This window comes from Bidens hawaiensis, unplaced genomic scaffold, assembly GCF_021521415.1.
Source record: "Bidens hawaiensis isolate Kalapana, Puna unplaced genomic scaffold, B.hawaiensis_p1.1 tig00006258_1, whole genome shotgun sequence".
Lineage (NCBI taxonomy): Eukaryota > Viridiplantae > Streptophyta > Magnoliopsida > Asterales > Asteraceae > Bidens > Bidens hawaiensis.
In genome coordinates this window covers 275,741-296,792 of record NW_027491415.1, presented here as the reverse complement: position 1 = coordinate 296,792, position 21,052 = coordinate 275,741, and the positions used below count along the sequence as shown (strand labels likewise).

At 35.1% G+C, this 21,052-nt stretch overlaps 2 protein-coding genes and 1 pseudogene across 3 annotated transcripts; 2 read left to right on the top strand and 1 right to left on the bottom strand.

The window, feature by feature from the left end:
• The first annotated feature begins 4,334 nt into the window (after positions 1-4,334).
• On the top strand, positions 4,335-7,801 carry LOC143631875 (phospholipase D alpha 1-like). Its single transcript, XM_077100499.1, has 4 exons — positions 4,335-4,550; positions 5,096-5,164; positions 5,239-7,102; positions 7,343-7,801. The coding sequence occupies exons 1-4, from the start codon at positions 4,458-4,460 to the stop codon at positions 7,777-7,779; spliced, it is 2,463 nt and encodes an 820-aa protein (XP_076956614.1). The 5' UTR covers positions 4,335-4,457; the 3' UTR covers positions 7,780-7,801.
• A 1,223-nt stretch (positions 7,802-9,024) lies between these two features.
• On the bottom strand, positions 9,025-11,943 carry LOC143631773 (F-box/LRR-repeat protein At4g29420-like; annotated as a pseudogene). The gene is made up of 2 exons (XR_013153429.1): positions 11,556-11,943; positions 9,025-10,140 (listed from the first exon to the last, which is right to left on the bottom strand). The product of XR_013153429.1 is annotated as an F-box/LRR-repeat protein At4g29420-like (transcript).
• A 4,465-nt stretch (positions 11,944-16,408) lies between these two features.
• LOC143631874 (uncharacterized) lies at positions 16,409-20,799 on the top strand. The gene is made up of 7 exons (XM_077100498.1): positions 16,409-17,112; positions 18,095-18,592; positions 18,662-18,814; positions 18,919-18,987; positions 19,078-19,125; positions 19,209-19,642; positions 20,092-20,799. Exons 1-7 carry the CDS (start codon positions 16,440-16,442, stop codon positions 20,704-20,706), a joined length of 2,490 nt encoding a protein of 829 aa, XP_076956613.1. The 5' UTR covers positions 16,409-16,439; the 3' UTR covers positions 20,707-20,799.
• The last annotated feature ends 253 nt before the right edge of the window (positions 20,800-21,052 follow it).

Sequence of the window (21,052 nt, the reverse complement as noted above, 5' to 3'; positions counted from 1 at the left end):
TTTAACTTACACTTATATGGTCCGAGCTGGTCTCATTAGAGAGAAAGCATAAAACGTTCAACCAGTTAAGCCAAATCGGCCTATTAAGAGTTAACGTATAACCCAAATTGATCCGTTACAAACAAAATTATAACTCGAGTCTGACCTGTTGGATATACCATACTCCATTAAATCGGCCCGTTATGTTTCCTTTCATGTTAAAGATTGGTTTCAATTATTATAGCAGGTCAGGATATTAACTTCTAATCACTAATTTTCTCTACTCAACGAAGTGAACTTTTAATCTCTAATGAACTAAATCAATCTTCTCAGTATTTGTGTTTGTTAGATATGTTTTCTTTGGTTTACTTTATTCATATTTTGGTTTCCATGATTCATTAAATATTTTATAATTCAATGGGGTTTTGAGTCATGAATGTAGCTCTTTCTCTGTATGAATTGAAATTGAGTTGTTTTGATGTTTGTAGGTGGTGAAAGTTGATGACTTGATGAATATTGTAGCTTTCAAATTTGGGTTTGCATGAGGTAGTTGATTGATTGTTAGTGATATCTTTTAGATTTCTGAATGCCATGGATGTATATAACCTTTTCTAACTTTTTGCTTATTTATACAACTTCATGTTTGTTATTCTATTTCAGGGTGTATCAAATGTCAGTAGAAAGTAGAAAAACAAATAAATTGTACCACAACGATAACACATTGGACTCCCACTGCAATGCACGGGTTCGAAATACTAAGCTAAGTTGGTGATTAATGAAATGAACTGAAGAAATGTGAAAACAGGTTTCTTTAGTACTTATTTATATATATTAAAATAGGAAATTTGCAAGTTGAAACTAACTTTTATTACATTATGATTTTTGCCTGATGTGAAATTATGAAAGTGGAATGCTGGGGCTGTTGTGGCAAACATTTTTACTTGATCCAAATGAGGTATATATTTGTTATCTTTACGTATTTTATGCATAGTAATTGATTATATTCATATTCATATATTGCACAAAAAAAATAAGTTGGTGTCTTTATATTTAAAGTTATCCTTCTGTTTAATTCTTCGGGTATTCGCTTTCGGGGTCGGCAGAGGATCTTCTTTGGCTTCTTTTGACCGGAACGATAAATTGATTTTGTTAACTTAAATGGTGCCAGTAGTGTGGTGGTGATGTTGGATTTTTGGAACTCTTCTGAAGAACACACCAGACACTTTCATGCTTCAACAATATTCTAGCCCTGCAAACACGTAAGTTTCATCATCCTTTTCAGTTAAAACGGTTTTTGTTAACAATTTTCTGGTGAGAAAAAAGTGCGTTTTAAGAACTTATGTATGTAAAATTGTTTCAACAAAAGTTGAATTTGCACATTATTGGGACACTGGAGAGTCCGCCGAATGCAGTTGGAGATGCGCTCAAAGAAAATTAGTGGTAATTTTATGTTTTCGCAACATAAAATTGTAATTTTTTATTTTTTTTAACTTTATGCCACCCGCCGCAACGCGGCGGGTATAAACACTAGTTTACATTATTTAGCACTATGGAGGAAGTTTTTTGCATTAGGTTTTTATGGTTCTAAGCAGAAATTTTATTGTGTTATAAGTTTTTAAGTTGGAATTTGTTTGGAGGAATATGCATGCGACGATACAATCATTATCATTATAGCTGTAACTAGTACTAGTCAGGGTACTAGTCAGGGCCGTCTCTTGGGTAAGCTAAATGAGGCAATGGCTTTAGGCCTCTCGATTTATAGGGGGGCTCCATCTTAAATAAGAGTTATGCATTATGAGATTTTGAAAGTAGAGTTCTTTTAGAATTAATAACTCAATGATGAGCCACAAGTTAAGGATGATTGCTCCATACCTATTATCACGGCATATCATTCATATTCTATAATTCTTGTATACTTTCTAGCACTATACGCATAAATAAAAAAATAAAAAAGGCCTTAACGTTTTAGTCAGCTTTAGGCCTCCGATGACGTTGAGACGGGTCTGGTACTAATACTAAAGCATGTGCGTGTTACATAGACAATTGTAATTAAATCGGAAAGGTCATCATCCATTTACTTTATTGATAAAGTGTATATATTAAACTTATCTCGATAGCCGACCTCGAGCTGAGCTTTGGCTCGTATAAGCTTTTCAACAATTCAGATTGAGTCAAGCTGATCTTGATCCTTCGAATTTGTTTATGAGCTGAGCTTGATTTGTGATGAATAGGCTTGAACCAAGCCGAGCTCGATCTCCACTTTTGTTTTTTAAGCGAATCAAGCTCGAATATTTTGTCACGCTCAAGCTCAGTTCAGTTTAGCACATTTACAATGTCAACAAATAAGAAAGCGTGTAGTTGTTATGAGATGTACCGTTTTCTGATAGAAAATGAATTAATCTATCTAATAATAGCCATTCAACGAAGGGTGTAAACTATAAATATGCTATTTTGTTTTTCATTTATTTAACGTTCTATATTATATATTCATTTTTATCCATCTCATTATTTGTATAATTCCATCTTTTTTTATCTATACTATATTATACGGAGTAATACATTTGAGAATGGCATGTTAAAAGTTTTACAAGTTTTTGTTTACACATAACAACACTCGAAGATTCATTTATAATTAACTAGACGGGTGCCCGCGCGATGCAGCTGGTGTTTGAACCCGTTAATCACGTACACATATAAGTGTTTATGGTTCGGTTAAAACCTTGAAATCGTTTAAATCGGTCATTGACTTGACTTCTTTTTTCTTTTTTCTTTTTTACTTTCGGTTTGTTGGTCGGTTTCAAAATTTTCAAAACGTAGTGAACGGTTGGTTCGCGGTTTATATCGGCAACCGGCCATATGAAACCAGAAAAGACTGCAAATTAACCTAATTGCAATATGATTCCTTTTGTAATCTTTGTTGTTATTATTTCATGTTCTAGATCTACTATTAATATTTACCATTTATGTGGCTAAATTATCATTTTTTATTTATGATCATCTCAAGTATCATATTATGTTGGTTTTTAATTAAAATTGATGGTTCATTTAAATTATTAATTATTTTAATCTAAATTTATTACTACTAAAATTTAAACTGTGAAACCAAACTGGAATCAGGCCGTTAGTAACGCCTCGGTTTCAACTTTCAATGATTGAGTTTGGTTTTGGACGAGAATAAATCAGTATTAACGGTTTGACTCACAAGTTTTACTTAAAAACCATCAAAACTGACACTGAACACCCCTACGTAACATATTAATTTATTTAAAATGAAAAAAATTTACAACAATATCATATCCAACTTAAAGAGAATAAAATGCTCGTTTTTATGGTGCAATTTGTTTATAAAAATATTAACGTATGAAAAGGCTATAGTCGTTTAAAAATCATGGGTGAGAAGTTAGTTTACAAGTTAAATTAAAAACATAATATGGTTAAAGATGAGAGACAAAACTTGTAAGTAATATGGATTGTGTTTAAAAGACATGTTTAACCTTACCAACACATGTATCTTATGTTTTAAATATTGTAAATTACTTAAAAATTGGTGTCTTAATTTGCTCTTTTTTAGTATCTTATATGTAGTATATAGATATTTTAACAGTAACGTTTTGAAAAGTAAAATTGTCTTTTGTAATAATGTAACCGCTAATAAATAGTATACATTATTTAATAATAAATATTTAATTTAATAATTATTTAATGTAATCACTAATTATTATTATTATTATTATTATTATTATTATTATTATTATTATTATAACCAAGTATAATAAGTGTTTAAATTAAGTCGGGTTATATTTAACCACTTGGGCTAGCTCAAGTGGCCAGCCAAATGAAGGGTAAGACTTTGATGCCATTGGCCTCTCAAGTTCGAATCCGGATGGCGACACGAGTTTCTATTAGAGTGAGGAAACTCCTGTCATGTGGCAGGGGGCTCGAAATTTCTCGTGGAATGCCTAGCCAAACTCGGATGTCAAACGTTGATCCGGTTAAGACAACATAGTCTTGGCCCGAGTGGGGCGGTTGGGGCTCTCGCTGAGAGTTGTGGCTGATTGCCTTGTATATGAAAGTCACCGTTCAAAAAAAATAGTCGGGTTATATTTAACTCTTACAAATTATCACATTTTACCCACTAATTCATCACTATGCATGCGAGGCCATGTTGAATATAAAACCAATAGTTTTATGTAAGTTATGTATATATAGATATAGAGGATCATAGGTGCAACATTTGAAAGTGCAAGTGTATGTAAGAAAAGTGTTTGTAAAGATAGAAACTTACGTGCAAGTACATCCATGCATGAAGCTTTGTATGGTTTTACGTAATGAAACACTTACACTAAAAGATATCTCTTTCTTCCTTAATGATAACAAAGAATCGTTCGTTACCATCAACAATAAATATACATTTCACCATTTAATTTCGAATAACATTATCGTATCATTTTAATTCTAAGGCGTTTGGTTCATAATTCATGGCTCCACATTTACTCCATGGAACGATCCATGCGACCATTTTTGAGGTCGATAGGTTACATAACAGATGGGATTGTAACGCTTGTTTTAAGGTACACTATATATTTGTTTCTTAACGTTTTAGTCTTGTAACCAATAAGTTGCACATTTTTAAGCGTTAAGTTTTATAGTTTCACATTTACGGATCATCTTTTCCTTAATTGTATGCGTGTTATTTTTATTCGATCACACTTATATACGTTTATAATTCTATACAAAATCATAACGTTTATGTATTCTTTTTTTTTAATATCAAAAACTATAATTAAAATATTTATTATTTTTATTTTCTAACTGATGTCTCACAAAGATTTTAAAAAAAGTCAATACATTAGTTGAGCATATGAGTGACAATGTGTGATTAATTAGTTAAGACAAATTTAACTATTTTGGGATTATTTTCTTGAACATTAATTAATTATTAATTATATTGTAAAAGTAGAATATAGTATTTCTACCATTTTTATTTTTCTGAGAACCAAATATTTTCTTTTAATACATTAATAAAAAGATTATGTAACTACAATTTATTACAAGAATGTAATATCTTCTTTTATGTGTTTTATTTATGTTTTCTTTTATAATTTCTACCATGGAGCCAACAAGTCAAGGCAAAGGAAAAAAGTTTTTATCACAAGTCAAGAGAATGATACTTTGTAGCCCTGAGGTAAATCATTCCACACTCAAAACTCAAACACAAACCACATTAATAATACATAAATTTTTATAAAAATTTACTAGGTTGTCGGATCGAAAATCTACGCAACTGTCGACTTGGAAAAGGCGAGAGTTGCACGGACAAGAATGATCGAAAACGAGCCAACTAACCCTCATTGGAACGAGTCATTTCACATATATTGTGCACATAATGTATCAAGCATTATATTCACCGTCAAAGACGACAACCCTGTGGGTGCGATTCTTATCGGTCGAGCTTACCTCCCCGTTGAGGAGGTCATCAACGGGAACAAAGTCGACCGATGGCTTGAAATATTAGATGAAGATCATAAACCAATTCAAGGAAGATCAAGAATTCATGTAACATTTGAATATGTTAGTGTTTTAAGAGATAGTCATTGGTCACAAGGTATTAAAAGTCCTACACTTGGAGGTATACCCTATACCTTTTTTAGACAAAGGCAAGGTTGTGAAGTAACATTGTACCCTGATGCACATATTGCTGATGATTATATTACCACTTACTTGGCCTCTGAAGGGTTATATAAGCCCCAAAGATGTTGGGAGGATATTTTCGACGCGATTAGTAATGCGAAACATTTGATTTATATAACGGGATGGTCCGTTTATACTAAGATCGTGTTGATACGTGACCCTAGGAGGCCAAAACCGGGTGGAGACGTGACATTGGGCGAGTTATTGAAAAGAAAAGCCGAGGAAGGCGTGAACGTGTTAATGCTCGTTTGGGACGATAGAACTTCGGTCGAGGCGTTAAAGAAAGACGGGTTAATGGCGACCCACGATCAAGAAACCGCGGATTATTTTCGTGACACGAAAGTACATTGCGTGTTGTGCCCGCGTGAACCCGATGATAAAAATAGTTATGTGCAAGGGATACAAGTCGCGACGATGTTTACGCATCATCAGAAAACGATCGTTGTGGATAGCGAAATCCCAGGAGACTCGTCGGGTATGCGACGGGTTGTCGGGTTTGTTGGCGGTATTGATCTTTGTGACGGTCGGTACGATACTCATAACCATTCTTTGTTTCGGACGTTAAAAGACGTTCATCATGATGACTTTCACCAACCGAACTTCACTGGGGCCACGATCACACGCGGCGGGCCCAGAGAGCCGTGGCACGACATACATTGCCGACTCGAAGGGCCAATCGCGTGGGACGTGTTATACAATTTTGAGCAGCGGTGGACCAAACAAGTTGGGGCCCGGTTTCTTTACACGCTTCCCGAGCTTGATAAATTCATAACTCACCCCGCTCCAATCAGTACATCGAATGATGAGAACGCGTGGAATGTCCAATTGTTCCGGTCAATCGATGGTGGGGCGGTCTCGGGCTTTCCGGTAAAGCCCGAGGAAGCGTCTATGTCGGGCCTTGTTACGGGAAAAAACAATGTGATTGATCGTAGCATTCAAGATGCGTATATTAACGCCATTCGTCGTGCGAAAAACTTCATCTACATCGAAAACCAATACTTTATAGGGAGCTCATACGATTGGAAAACGACTAACGAATTCAAAATCGAGGATATTGGGGCTTTGAACCTCATACCAAAAGAACTCTCGCTTAAAATTGTGAGTAAAATCCAAGCGAACGAGAGGTTCTCGGTGTACATTGTCATCCCGATGTGGCCCGAAGGGATCCCAGAAAGCGGGTCCGTTCAGGTGATTTTAGATTGGCAAAGAAGAACAATGGAGATGATGTATAAAGATGTTGCCTCCGAAATTCGAGCTAAAGGGCTTGAAGCAGATCCTAGGGATTACTTGGCATTCTTTTGCCTTGGTAACCGAGAAGTTAAAAAGCCCGGTGAGTATGAGCCCCCGGAGAAGCCCGAACCAGATTCGGATTACGCTAGAGCACAAGAATCACGGCGGTTCATGATTTACGTTCATGCAAAAATGATGATCGGTAAGTACTACACCATTTAACCGTATAGATGAATGCATATAAAACACTTAAAAGCAAAAGGACACGTTCGTCTTCGTTTGTTTAACTAAACGATCAATTTTAATTTTATACTCGTTCGTGTGTCGAATGAACAAACATAAATGAACCTTTCGCCAAAGATTCATAAACAGTTCAATGAGCATTTAGTTCATTGCGTAAATCCATTTTTCTAACGTCCGTTTTCCCCACATGATCTTGTAGTTGATGACGAGTACATAATTGTCGGATCAGCCAACATCAACCAACGATCAATGGACGGAGCCAGGGACACAGAAATCGCCATCGGTGGGTACCAACCAAACAACATATCGGCTCAATGGCCGCCTCGTGGTACCATTTACGGGTTCCGGTTAGCTTTGTGGATAGAACATCTCAATTACACAATAGACGACACTTTTCGTCATCCTGAAAGTTTAGACTGCATTAAAAGGGTAAATGCCATTGCGGACGATAACTGGAATTTGTATTCGAGCCCAACATTTGTTAAAGATCTTCCCGGTCATTTGCTCCGGTATCCGGTGGCTATTTCTCACGATGGAGATGTTACGGCATTGCCGGGATTTGAGTTCTTCCCGGACACCAAAGCACGTGTTCTTGGGACAAGATCAGTGACTTTGCCTCCTATTCTTACCACTTGAAATCATTCATTGTAATTCGTTATTTGGAAATTATTTGATATAAGATACAAAATTATTGTTATCACTACTATCATTGATTATTTTATTACAATTATTAAAAGATGCAAGCTATAGTGTTAATAGTTAATACAGATGATGAAATTGATTCTGATGACCGTTCTTGGTTCGATACGGGATTTGAATATGATGAAGGAGAGATCTAGTCATTCTTTCCATCTCCATACCGGGACTTGAGATCGAAAAGCAAACCGGCAACACTACGGGTCAGGCTGGTTCGTTAAAATATGTTGAGCATTCGATGAAGTTTGACTATTGAGATGGTCTAGATTCTGAAACTGAACCCAGAGACAACAAAGTCAACTTTTAACGAGTTAAAAAAAGTCAACTTCAAAATCCAGAATCGAGTTGAACCAACGAAATTCTCGTAAAAGTTGACCCGACATCTAAACAGACTTTTTCAATTTGAGAGCAAGCAGTCCAGACAACAAAGTTTCCATAGCGAGTTCTGAATCAAATTCAGATGATTACAATGAAGCACCCTTGGTATAAAAATCTTCCAAAACAAGATCACAATTTGCACCCCTTGATAAGTTCTTTAATAATACTGAAACTGACTTTGAAGAAGTTTCACCGGTTTCAGAACGAACATCCACTGGTAAAGTTTATATGGGCTCAAAGGCTCGTATTAGCCTGTGGGCAAAACCGTAATTTCCAATCCAGCTCCATAAGAGAACCTAACGAAAAGCGCACTAGAAACTAGTAGTTCTAACATCTCAAATCTCCTTTGGAGCCTTGACCCGACCCAACCTGACCCGTTTTAAACAAGTTTTGCAGTTAGTATATGTTTTTGTTTCAATACTTTAATTGTTTTTTTTGGACATTAAAATTTTATGTTTATTAAATTCATTAACTTAAATTAATTCAAGCTTTACCAAACAAAACCATATTCCAAAAGTTCAATTTACTATTTGTGAAATATTATTTTTTTTCTTTTTTCAAAAATAAACAGCAAGTATCAATAGCTTGATACTGTAATTAAAAATATTAAAATATGTTTATATTACATAAAGTACAAGTTTATTAGAAAATAACCATTATACTAACCCGAATACAATCAACAAACTGAAAAGCAAATGGCGGCCTGGCGGGTCAACTAACAGCAAATATCCCAACCCATCCCATTGGTTGCGAGTACTGTTGAGCTTTCTAGTAACATATTTTGGCATGAAATTTAAAAGTCCACATTTTCAAAAGATCTACTTTCAAACTTGAAAGCTTAAACACGAAAAAAAAAAGAGTCTAAAATTTAAAGCTATTCTCTACATCAATCCATTATAATTCATAAAAACACACGGGCCTAAAACATAAACTAAACGATATTTATGATATATGATCAATTGATCTTACCTCATCACAAGCGCGTTTCTTAGATATACCGTCAGTAGGTTAACCAAAAATCTTCATTATCTTCACTCCATGATATCCAGTAATCTTCGAGATCTTCATGAGTCCATATTCCCCATCGCCACTTCAACCCGGGCCAACGAGCCTTACACTTAGACATGAAACCTTTAGACTTAGCAGCACTAACATCACAATGAATGAGCATCGAGACCTCTAACAGATCAACACACTGTTCGAGCACAGAAGAAACATACTTGAAAGTTAACGACGGCTTGCCCAACATCAGATACGCGCGTAATGTTTTCAACCCTTTTGCCCCGTCCAAAATATCCCAACCTGCCCGGTAATCTTCTAAGTCTATCCAAGCACCTGGATTAATACACAGATAAGTCACATTTGGGAAAACCGTGAACACCTTCGCTAGGCTCAGGTTTGGATCCGGGTCGGGACCTGTTGTCGACTCTCCCGATATATCCAATGTGAGATTTTCTACTGTTTTTATGATTGGGAATTCTGAAAGAAAGGAGGTAAGTAAGCGAGAGTCAAGCCAAAGGGTTTTCAAATTATTTAACTTTTTGAATGTGAACGTCCCGGCTTCAATAAGGTGAAGCATAAAGTCAGATAACATGGGAGCTTCGACATGAACTGCAGTGGGCATTTCACATTGGACTTTGAGTTTGATGAGATTGGGGGCGATTACAGTCAAATCGGGTGGATAACTAATTACGTTTAAATGACAGGTGTGGAGGTTGAGAAGGTGGATCACAGGACCTTTAAGTCCTGCAACATCTACCATTTTAAGATCTTGAAGGTTGGGAAAACAGTGGTTCCACTCCATTAGGTGTTGGTCAAACCAATCTACCGATTCGAGTGTCAAACTTGTTAGCATTGGCATTGGATTCAAGTTCTTCACAGACAGCTTTCCCTGCACCAGCTTTAAGTTAACAAGATTTTGACCTGCGCGCATCAAAAAATTTATTATTAAGCAGAAAATCAGGCCCTGCTAGAAATGGAACTTAAACGGTAACACTGTTTTATTGTAGATCAGATGGAACAAGTAGGCCATTAGACGAACCGAACGTTCAGTAAATCATTCAGCGAGAAGTTCGTTTATCTTTGTTCATTTAATAAACGAAATAACACGAACAAAATCTTTGTGTTCATTTAAATAAATGAACAAACATGAACACATGTTGCTTTCGTCCATTTATGTTAATTTATCTGTGTTCGTTTATGTTCATTTTTTATTGAAACTTCGGATACTTGACGTTCTATATTTGTTTGTTTGTGTTCATTTAAGTGTGCTCATCTATGTTCGTTTACGTTTGTTCATATATGCTCATTTATGTTCGTGAACTGTTCGGCGGGATGCTCGTTTATTTAATAAACGAGCGAACAAGAACAAAAAGTTTGTGTTAAGTAAACCGTTCGGCGGGAAGTTCGTTCATTTAATAAACAAACAAGCACGGACAAAATATTTGTGTTCAATTAATTAAACGAACGAGCATGAACACATGTCGCGTTCGTTCATTTATGTTCGTTTTTTATTAACTTTGGATACTTAATGCTTCATATTTGTTTCATATATGCTCATTTATGTTCGTGAACCGTTCAACGAAAGTTCGTTTATGTTCACTTAATGAACGAACAAAAAGTTCTCGTTCATTTATGTTATGTTCGTTTATTTTTATGGAACTTTGGATGTATCATCATCCACTTAATGTGTTTTAATATGTTCATTTTTGTTTATATTTTAAAGGTTTATTGGATTTTAATAATCTCTATTGCATGGTATTGGCCGATAATAATCCCTACTCATTTTATCACTACTGACAGTCCCAAATTTAATAAAGTTGGCCCCCAATGGTCCCCCGTTAAAAATGATTTAACGACGATATACTTTTTCCCGAATTTCAAACTAATGTTTTAGGGCTTTTGATCGGAAGGAAAATACAAACCAATTGATGTAAACTTAGTTCGAAACAGTTCTCCAAAACGACGAAATAATGCTTCAATTCGAGTGCTCGAACTTACAATTAACAAAATTCAAGCCGTTTGGATCACCGTTTCGAGCTAAGTTTTACATCAATCGATTCGTATTCTCCTTCCAATCAAAAGCCATAAAACATTAGTTTGAAATTCAGAAAAAAAGTGTAACGACATTAAATCCTTTTTAATGGGGACCAATGCGGGCCAACTTTTTTAAATTTGGGACCGGCAGTGGCGTTAAAATAAAAAGCTATTATTATCAGTCAATACATTTCAGTGGGGATTATTAAAATCTAATAAACCTATTTTAAATGAACATAAATATTTGTTTGATTAAGTGTGGTTTAAATTCGGGAGATGATTAATAAAAACTGAGAACTTACAATAGAAAAACACGAGAGAGAAAACATGCGAGTGGCGAGGAAGACCAGAAACCGTAAGCGATTTCAATGACCGAGAAACCCTAGGCAGCCACGCCATTGCGAATTCTAAGTCATCTTCATCAACAAAGAACGTATCCTCAAGGACAATGCTCACTGATTCAACACTCTCTAATTTAGAAACTAGGTCTACAAACACCTGCCTCATTGAAACCCTAGGCCCTGAAAGGAAACCAGTCATCCTCTGAGCATCGAATATTAATCGATCGAAGGCCTGGAAACACGGAATTGAAAGCCTTGTAAGCCACTCGGCACCGAGCCACGTCCGCTGAGTCGTCGAGTCGACTCAGTATTTGCAGAAGAAGAGACTCCGAGAGTCTGTCCATTGAGGGTAGGGTACGAAATGAAATGAAAAGAAATGAATATTATTGATTTGGTGTTTATTTATTATACCTTTTTATTTCACATTCCGACCGGATTCTAGGGCTTTTAATTGGGTCGACCCGTACGGGTTTCGGGTTATTAAAGTCGGGTTAGTTGTAGGGGTGTTTTTCAAGTTTCGGGTTTCAAAGTTTTAAATCCAGACCAAAACCCAACCCAAATCTCTCACGGTTTATTCGAGTTCGGGTTTTTTCGGGTTGGGCAATCGAGTTTCGAGTATCTTAGAAATATAACTACATTGTTACATTTATATGTTACATATTCTTTTTCACTTGTAATGTAAAGAAACCAATAATAAAACAAAATTAAACTGATAAACATCTTAAAAAGAATAAAATGTAATAAAGTTCAACCATAAGAAACAAGATTGACATAATCGTCTTCAATATGCCGTGATTAGGGTAATTTGAGAACAGTCGATTTGGGCTAAATTGGATAACGTCAGCGGCTAAGCTTAACCTATAATGCCTAAAAATATATGTAGTTTTTTAAACTAAAAATTTATTCGGGTTTTTCGGGTTGACCCAAAACCTAAAATTCGGACCCAAGAACCAACATGAATTACTTCGGTTCGGGTTCGGGTTTCTCGGATCGGGTTAGTTCGGGTTCGGGTATAAGTTTTCTCGGGTTAAGTTTCGGGTAAAAGTAACAGCCCTAGTTAGTCGTATATTTTAAAGGAAAAAACATCACTTGTGACCCGACCCTATTATGGTTTAGATTTTTCAAGTTCAGGTTAGTCGGTTTTTTTTTATAAAAAATGAACCACCCACAACCCGATCCTAGGTTAGTCGGGCTTTTCTTTAAAAGAAAAACTCACCTGCAACCCGACCATGTTAAGGTTTAGTCAGGTTTTGGGTTATTAGGGTCAGGTTGATTGGGTTAGTCAGGTTACAAACATGACATGTAATTTTGATTCAAGAAATTGGTGGCATGCTGGTAGTATAATTAGTAATGCGTTATGCGGATGAGAATCAAAGGTGAAGTGGCTGAAGGGTAAGCTTTGTCTTGAGTTTGAATATATACGACTAAGGTCAGCTCGTCACGACTTGAAAACGTGAAAGCTTGAACGTGGCTTGTTTATAATTCGAGTTTGCTAATGACTCAACGTGAACTTTTTCTATATAAATATAAAAAGACGTTTAAAGAAGAGCAAATGTGAGAAGTGACTAAGATATTCTACTTGAAAAAGCTCAAAAAAAGCTGTGAATAAATGATATGGTCCACGTTCGTGTTTGCCTTCAGTGTGAGAATTTTGAAATTTCCACAACGCCTTTGCCACCAGGAAGCAGTGAAGCACTAACAAAGGTGTGGCGGTGTTTGCTATTGGGCCAATGGCAATATTGGCTTTTTTCGACAAAATGACATCACACGTTATGATCAAAACAAATAAATATGGACAATTTTTCTCAAGTGTACTTTTAATGTTCATTTTAATATAATAATGTTTTTTTTCCTTTTTGTTTAATAGCAAAATGATTTTCTTATTTTCTATCCTAGAATAGTGAGAATCATTGACAAAGTAAATTGTTTCTAGGGTGAAAAAGTATTTTATAGTAGAAAAGCAAATATTCCACCAAACACAAAGCGTAATAATAGCATCCATCCTCATGCTATTATTAATTTATCCAAATAAATCAATCCTGATGGGCTACTCTTCATTTTATCAATATAATATCAATTGTATTTATTATTTATGCCATTTTTAACTATAACAAGCTAATAATCGAAAAAAATCAAAACATATTTGTGGTTCGGCTTATGAAGAGGTTGATCATGTCTTTCTTTGGTGCAACTCGAGCGGTCTCTTACTCTAAAACCACCCAGAAGGTCCGATTTTTCACTCTATAAATGCTTGCTAAGATCTAGATGATTTGAAGAGTGAAAAATCGGACCTTCTGGGTGGTTTTAGAAAGTTATATCCTTTGCTAAGATCTAGACGACATAAACTTAAAACCGGCATCAATTTATGCTACTATCCTTTGATTTGAAAAGTTTTTAAAAGTTATATTTTAGGAAGTATACCCGCTTGGTGTTAAAAACAACGGATGAAGCCTGCTTCTTACATTTATTTGGATTAACATTAGATACAAGAGTTGAATAAATTTTGTTGAACCTTAACAAATAACCCAACGTATACCACTAAATGATATGCAGTTGCATACGTTGTTGTGTAACCGGTGTTAGTTGTTTTATTACAAGTTAATTTATATGTTTGTGACTAATTGGCTTGCAATCCTATTATATCAAGGTGTTAGATAAAGTGGAATATTTTCATAGTGATAAATAAACGTTCAAATCATATTGTGGTCAGAATGATCTTGAAAATTTTGAAATATGTAGGAGCCTGGGAGTTTGCCATTCAAAGAAAAGTTTAAATGACTATGTTTTCTCTTGATCAATTTCAAAATTACGAAGTCTAAACTTGCAACTCATAATCTTGTAAACAAGGACTTAAAACTTCAATGTTTGGTTTTAAATGATTGTAAACTATTTCAATTTTCAAAACAGTTTCTTCTAATTTTAGTGATTACTTAAAACAAATTAATAAATTAAATATTAATATTGTGTAACAATGTAATTAGTGTACTGTTTAACTTGAAAGTACATATACTCAGATTTTGTGTTAGTTTTTGTTAACGGACTACTTTAGATTCAAGTTTCATATGTTCTCTCCTAATATTTAATTATCATATATTGCACTATCTAAGATAGTTAAAAATAATTTAAAAAAGCGAGAATATGTTTAAAGGAAACGTATGTGTTCTCCTGGTGCATGGTATGGTGGTAACATGGGACAAAAGCAGCCATCCCAATAAATGTGAACATGCTATTTTTTAAACCATGTTGACTTTGCTATTGCAGAGTTAGAGCTACCGACTCGGATGGCATAAATACTTCAATTTTATAGAAATTATGAATATAGTATAAAAATCCATTAATTCAACTGTTTCACATTTGATAAGTTTAAGATATATGGACATTTGTTTTTCGGACTAATAATATTTTTAATACTACCTTGAGTACAAATGAAAATAAAATATATAGTAAGCCTTATGTATCGTGGAGAAATGTTTGTTAGTTAGTTAAAGCGTCACGTCATTTGCCACATACGCAATATATTTTACCTTACTTACTCTTCAAACACGTGTTGTGATATATGAATAACTAGATATTAGGAAAACAAAAAGACTGTGATGGGTTGTTAGTGGGCTGACCCCATGTAACTTGAGCCCTTTTGAGCGTTAACCGGTTAATGAAGAGGAGGCCGAGGCGGATGGTGTACCCTTTTAGCGCCTCCACAATAACCAACCCAATTATCCAATTCCTTCCCTAACTCTGTCGTCATCCTTTTTTATCATCATATTCAGTCACCATGATTTTGAAATATTAGGACAGCATTTTGAGCTTTGGAAAATCATTTGGAGAGTGATTAGATGAAAAATAAGTATCACGCCATCTCATTATTTTATTAATTAGATAGATTAACATTCTCCATACAATTGTACAATTTAACAAAACTATTATACGGTTAATTTATTTTGACGTTATGAAATTTTTAAATAATATTATCTTTATTACGCGCATTCTGTGCTTGCTTATCAAAGAAAAAGAGAGATAGAAGAACAATGTATATTGTTGGTCAAATTCAATGGATACAATGTACATATAAAATAAATATAACACAGTGTTTAACAACTTCACATTTAAATCATGTTTTTCCCTGTTTAAAAAAGACTCGTATTATCAAAAAAGAACATCTCCTTGCATCAGATAATTAATCACCTATGTTCAAAAAAGGGTAATTCAATCATCTATTTAGCAAGTAAACCATTAGTGGCAAAAGTCCAAAACCAGTTAATAAAACGCGTTGTGGTGACGAATTGATGCGAATTTCGTTGGCCCAAGATAAAGGAAATAAACTCCTAAACTAGCATCAATGTTTGTATAGTTTATGGTAACACAAAAAGTAACATACTTAAGAACAAATTGTTGGCGTGACACACCTTAAAGCACTCACAAAAACATTTGTGTTTAATTTAAAGTATAATTCTGTAGTAGTCATTTCATCTTTGGTTCGGTGGTAAGGCTTCTGTCTTTGGGAGTCAAGACCAGGTTCAAAAATCAAATCATAATATACGAATAGATTTTCTTGGAATAGTTTAAAAAGTATGAATGGAGGAATTAAAAAAAATCCCTACTAGTAAATAAAATAATAAAAACAAACGACTATAATGAGTAAAACAGAAAGAAAGTAGTATTACATGATGATTAAAAATTAAAATATAAAAAATAATAAACTATAATGACTTTTTACGTTATTTATATACTTATACGTATGTATAATAACCCAAGTTGTAATAATAAGTTTTTACATCGATGAGATTTTGGTAGGCAATGAATGATTAAACAAACATCACACTGTAAAACCTTCAAACAAACAAATCAATGGCTTCCAATTCCATCAGATCACAACCACCCACAGAACCAGCTGCATCAGCCTACTCATACCCATACACAGTAAACGTCTCAAATTTCGTCTCCGTGAAGCTCTCAGGCCACGACAAGTACCCATTATGGCGAACCCAGATGCTATGCCTCATCGAAGGCCACGACATGTTCGGTTTCATCAACGGGAAACACGAACAACCAGACGAGTCCTCACCCGATACCCACCACTGGTGGCGACAATCCGACGCGTTGGTACGAGGTTGGATACTAGGTACGGTGACAGAAGACGTGTTAACGTTTGCCATTGGGTTTAAAACAGCTAAGGATGTTTGGGTGCATTTGGAAGGCTTGTATGGTTGTATGCCATCGCCTAGTCCTGGGTCGGTAATTATTAAGGATGATATGATGACGTTGGATGGTGGTGGTGGTGGTGGTAGTGGGTTGATGATATCCACGCCGCATTCGAGGTCGTTGCCTGTGCCGTTACGTGGAGTGTCGCAGCAGATTGATTTGAAAGGCGATTCGTGTACATCGGCGGTTGATAGTCGGTTTAATACGCGTCTTGGGAAGTCGAGGGGGTTGGAAGGGACGGTGTTTGAAGAGAGCTGGACGGATATATCGCCGACCATGCTCCCGATGGATCTTAATGAGATCTCGGATTTCCTGCATGGTAATTTAGCTTTTGTAGCTGTTTTGTTATTTGGATTAATGGTTTAGTGACTTGCTTTTGTTTAGATTGAATTGAATGTGATAAATTATGGTTTAGTGACTTATTTTGGTCCACTTGCATGAATGAGACTACTTGATTTGGTAGTATTCAACTTAGCTATCACTAGGGGCGTAAACGACCCAAGCAGAGCCTGAGCTCAGCTTGTTTTGACTTAGAAGAGCTTGAGATCGAGCTCGGCTCGTGAGTCATTTTTTTCAAGCTCAGGCTCAGGCTCGGCTCGTTTATTATTTATTTACTAGTTTAGGTAATTGCTAATTATTTTATATGTTTTGAGAAAAATCCAAATGAGTCTAAGCTCGGTTGTATGTAGTCATGTGTAGTACCTTAAATGAGCCAAAAGATCGGGTCAGGCTCGGCTATACAGTGTGAAATTAATATATGGAAATCCAAAAAAGTTAAAAACCTAAAATATACACAATCCTCGTTAAGGCACGGCGAGCCTAAATGAGCTTCTCATACAAGGTCCGACGTTGGGCTTGATAACTAAACGGGCTTTATTAGAGGCTCGGCTCTTTTGCACCCCTAACTGCACGTCTGCACGTATCCTGAACTTCATTTACATTGACTCATTGCTGTTTAAATTCATTAGAAAATGACAAATCAGCAACTGTTTCATTTATTTTGACTTATTTCAGTTATCTTTTGTGAATCAGATTCCCTGATTTGGTAGTATTCAACTTAGCTACCACAGAATTAAGGATTTGTCAAATGACATGTGCAGAACCAAACAAAATATCTGTTTTTTCTGTTACTAGTATATTCTTACTCTAATGCAAAAGAAGGTTTTGATGTCTAATTTGATTGTATGCAAATGTTAAAATAATCTAAAGATTTGCCTACTTTTTGTATATGTAGTTATATATGACTGTACTATGTGTACATATTATTCTTAGTGATATAATTTTCAACATGTGTTTAACAGAACCAACTATGAACACAAGTGCTTATCTTCCATTATACAAAGCCGCCCTTAGAGGCGACTGGGATGAAGCACAAGATTTCATAAACCAAGACGAAGAAGCAGTCACCGCCAATATCAACAAATACGGTTTTACAGCTCTACATATTGCAGTCGGGACGGGAAAGCAAGGGATTAATTTTGTTGAGAAATTGGTAGCAAAGTTGCCACCTAAATCTCTCCTAAAAATGTTAACTTCTTCAGAAAAATACACACCACTTCATATTGCAGCGGTTGTTGGCAACACCGAAGCGGTTAAAATCTTGGTGAATAAGTATCCGAAGTTGTTGTATACTGAAGATGTTGACGGGTTACTGCCCATTCATCGAGCTCTTATTAATTCTCATAAAGATACATTTTTATATTTGTTGAGTGTCACAAAGGGTAATCAGTATCCTAGTACTTTCACAGGAAACATGGGTGTGACACTTTTGTCTAATGTCATTTTCGCAGGATATTTTGGTGAGTTTGTAATTCTAAAATGTTGATTTTTTATGTGTTAATTAATTTATTTTTATTTTTTTTTGACAGATATTGCACTTGATTTAGTCACTCAGTATCCTGAACTGGCTACAACTATACCTTCTGATAATGTCGATGCGCCTTTAATGGCTATAGCAAGAAAAGCAGACGCCTTTGAAAGCGGATGCCGCCTCAATTTCTTTGATAGTTTAATCTATAAATGTAAGGCTTTATTGCGTTTAGACAGTTAACATTATATAAGTTTTAGCTGTGTTTTATATGATATAAGGATAAATTAACAAAAGTTGTTTTGTTTCATGTTATAGATGTTCCTTTGAAGTTGGAGAAACCGAAATCGAATAATAAGCAGGGGAAGATGCACTTCTGCACTTCAGGTTTGCTGCAACTTTACATCACTAAAAGTCATTAAGATTTTATAATCTACAAATATAAGAATCTGCTAATTTTATACGCTTCGATGGTAGTTCTTCAAGAGATCAACTTTGTGGTCTGGAAAGTTTTGGGTAGGATCGGTGAGTATCTTCAATTTCTTGTTAAACAAAAGTCAACTGTAAAAGTCAAAGAAGCTAATTCTTGAATCTTGATTTGAATTTAGTGCCTCATATTACACACATTCAGAAGTTAAAACTGGCTCATCATCAAGCGCTTGCACTCGTGAAATGTTTATGTCGAGAAATCAGTGCATTGAATCTTCAATCAAACAGTATACATTATTCAAATCCGATTATTGAGGCAGCAAGCAACGGTGCGTATGAGGTTATTCAAGAAATTGCTGACACATTTCCACAAGCAATTTGGTACGGTGACACAAATGGTCATTTCATGATCCAGTTGGCGATTCTTCATCGATGTGAAAAGGTTTATAATTTGACTTATCAAATGAGTGATCACAAGCATTTTCACAAGACGCTTAAAGACCCGTACAATAATAATCTTTTGCACTTGGCGGGAAAACTGGCACCTCAACAGAAACTTAATCTTGTCTCCGGTGCAGCTTTACAAATGCAACGCGAATTGCAGTGGTTTAAGGTAACAAATATTTCCTGTTTGGGTTTTGTTCGTTTTCGGTTTTTCCATTTGGGCTTAAAATATGAATTTCGGCATAAATATTTTTTTGTTATTTGATAGTTAATTGATAATCATACATTTTGGCTAAAATATTTGGTTTAACTAAATATTAAATTCTTATAAATTATTTAAAATTCAAAATAAAAAAAAAATTATTATCCACTAATTCAATTCGTTTTTTTTCCGGTTATAAATTCATGCAAAACCGAAATGGAACTGAGAGTTCAGGTTTTATGAAAACATAAACCAAACCCACCTTTTGAAGCTTAGTTTAGTAATTATAATCAAATGGGTCAGATAAATTGTTTAATAAAAAAATGGGTCAAAATGGTATTTTTAACGTATACAACACCATAAATTGTTTTAAAATTTTAGATTAATAATTTGTTGTTATCGTTTAATTTATTCAGGAAGTCGAGAAGTTCGTGCATCCAAAGTACAAAACCGAAAAGAACTCATTTGAACAAACACCCGAGATGTTATTCAGCAAAGAACATAAAAAACTAGTGAGAGACGGTGAAGAATGGATGAAAAAAACAGCTGATTCATACACAGTAACCGCAGGCCTCATAACCACAATAGTATTTGCAGCAGCCATTACAGTGCCAGGTGGCAACAGTGGCGATACGGGCCACCCACTTTACGCAAAAGAAGCATCTTTTTTAATATTTGCAGTTGCAGATGCAATCTCCTTGTTCTCATCCACCACATCATTATTATTATTTTTATCAATCCTAACCGCTCGTTATGCAGAACAAGATTTTCTCTTCACGTTACCTTCAAGATTAATAATGGGACTCGCGACATTGTTTTTGTCCACAACTTCAATGATGATTGCTTTTGGTGCATCATTGTATCTTTTATTTGGGCAAGGGAAAGATTGGATTTTGATCCCGATAGCTGCATTATCGTGTTTGCCAATTACTTGTTTTGTGACATTACAGTTTCCACTTCTTGCAGAGCTAATATCGTGTACGTATGGTCGGGGACTTTTTGGTAAGCAAAGCGATCGACCGTTTTATTGACTTTCTATTTATTTAAGATTATATGAACTTTAGAGACTAGAAGTTGGATGTTTTGTTAAATGTTTTACACATGTTGATGTTTTGTTGTTTTAATTACTATATTTATGCATACCGAGCCTTGAAGTAACCATCAACGTCAGTATTAGGGCATCGATATATAACTTGGTGGATTTGGATCTATATTGATCTATCTAATTTATGATATAATCTTATTACGAGACACGAGTCAGAAAATATTATATGTTAGTCAAATTTTGTAAATATTCTTACATCGGCCGAATCTCCATGCCACATACAATAAGACCGGACATAGTTCCTTCATATGCTACCAATTTTAGATTCACCG

Bases quoted from the DNA above. Each gene is read 5' to 3' on its own strand.
- LOC143631875 (XM_077100499.1), top strand. From the start codon at position 4,458: ATGGCTCCACATTTACTCCATGGAACGATCCATGCGACCATTTTTGAG. The intron at 5,165-5,238 runs GTAAATCATTCC...AAAATTTACTAG, and splicing joins TGATACTTTGTAGCCCTGAG to GTTGTCGGATCGAAAATCTA. The intron at 7,103-7,342 runs GTAAGTACTACA...ATGATCTTGTAG, and splicing joins TCATGCAAAAATGATGATCG to TTGATGACGAGTACATAATT.
- LOC143631874 (XM_077100498.1), top strand. From the start codon at position 16,440: ATGGCTTCCAATTCCATCAGATCACAACCACCCACAGAACCAGCTGCA. The intron at 18,593-18,661 runs GTGAGTTTGTAA...TTTTTTTGACAG, and splicing joins CATTTTCGCAGGATATTTTG to ATATTGCACTTGATTTAGTC. The intron at 19,126-19,208 runs GTGAGTATCTTC...ATTTGAATTTAG, and splicing joins GAAAGTTTTGGGTAGGATCG to TGCCTCATATTACACACATT.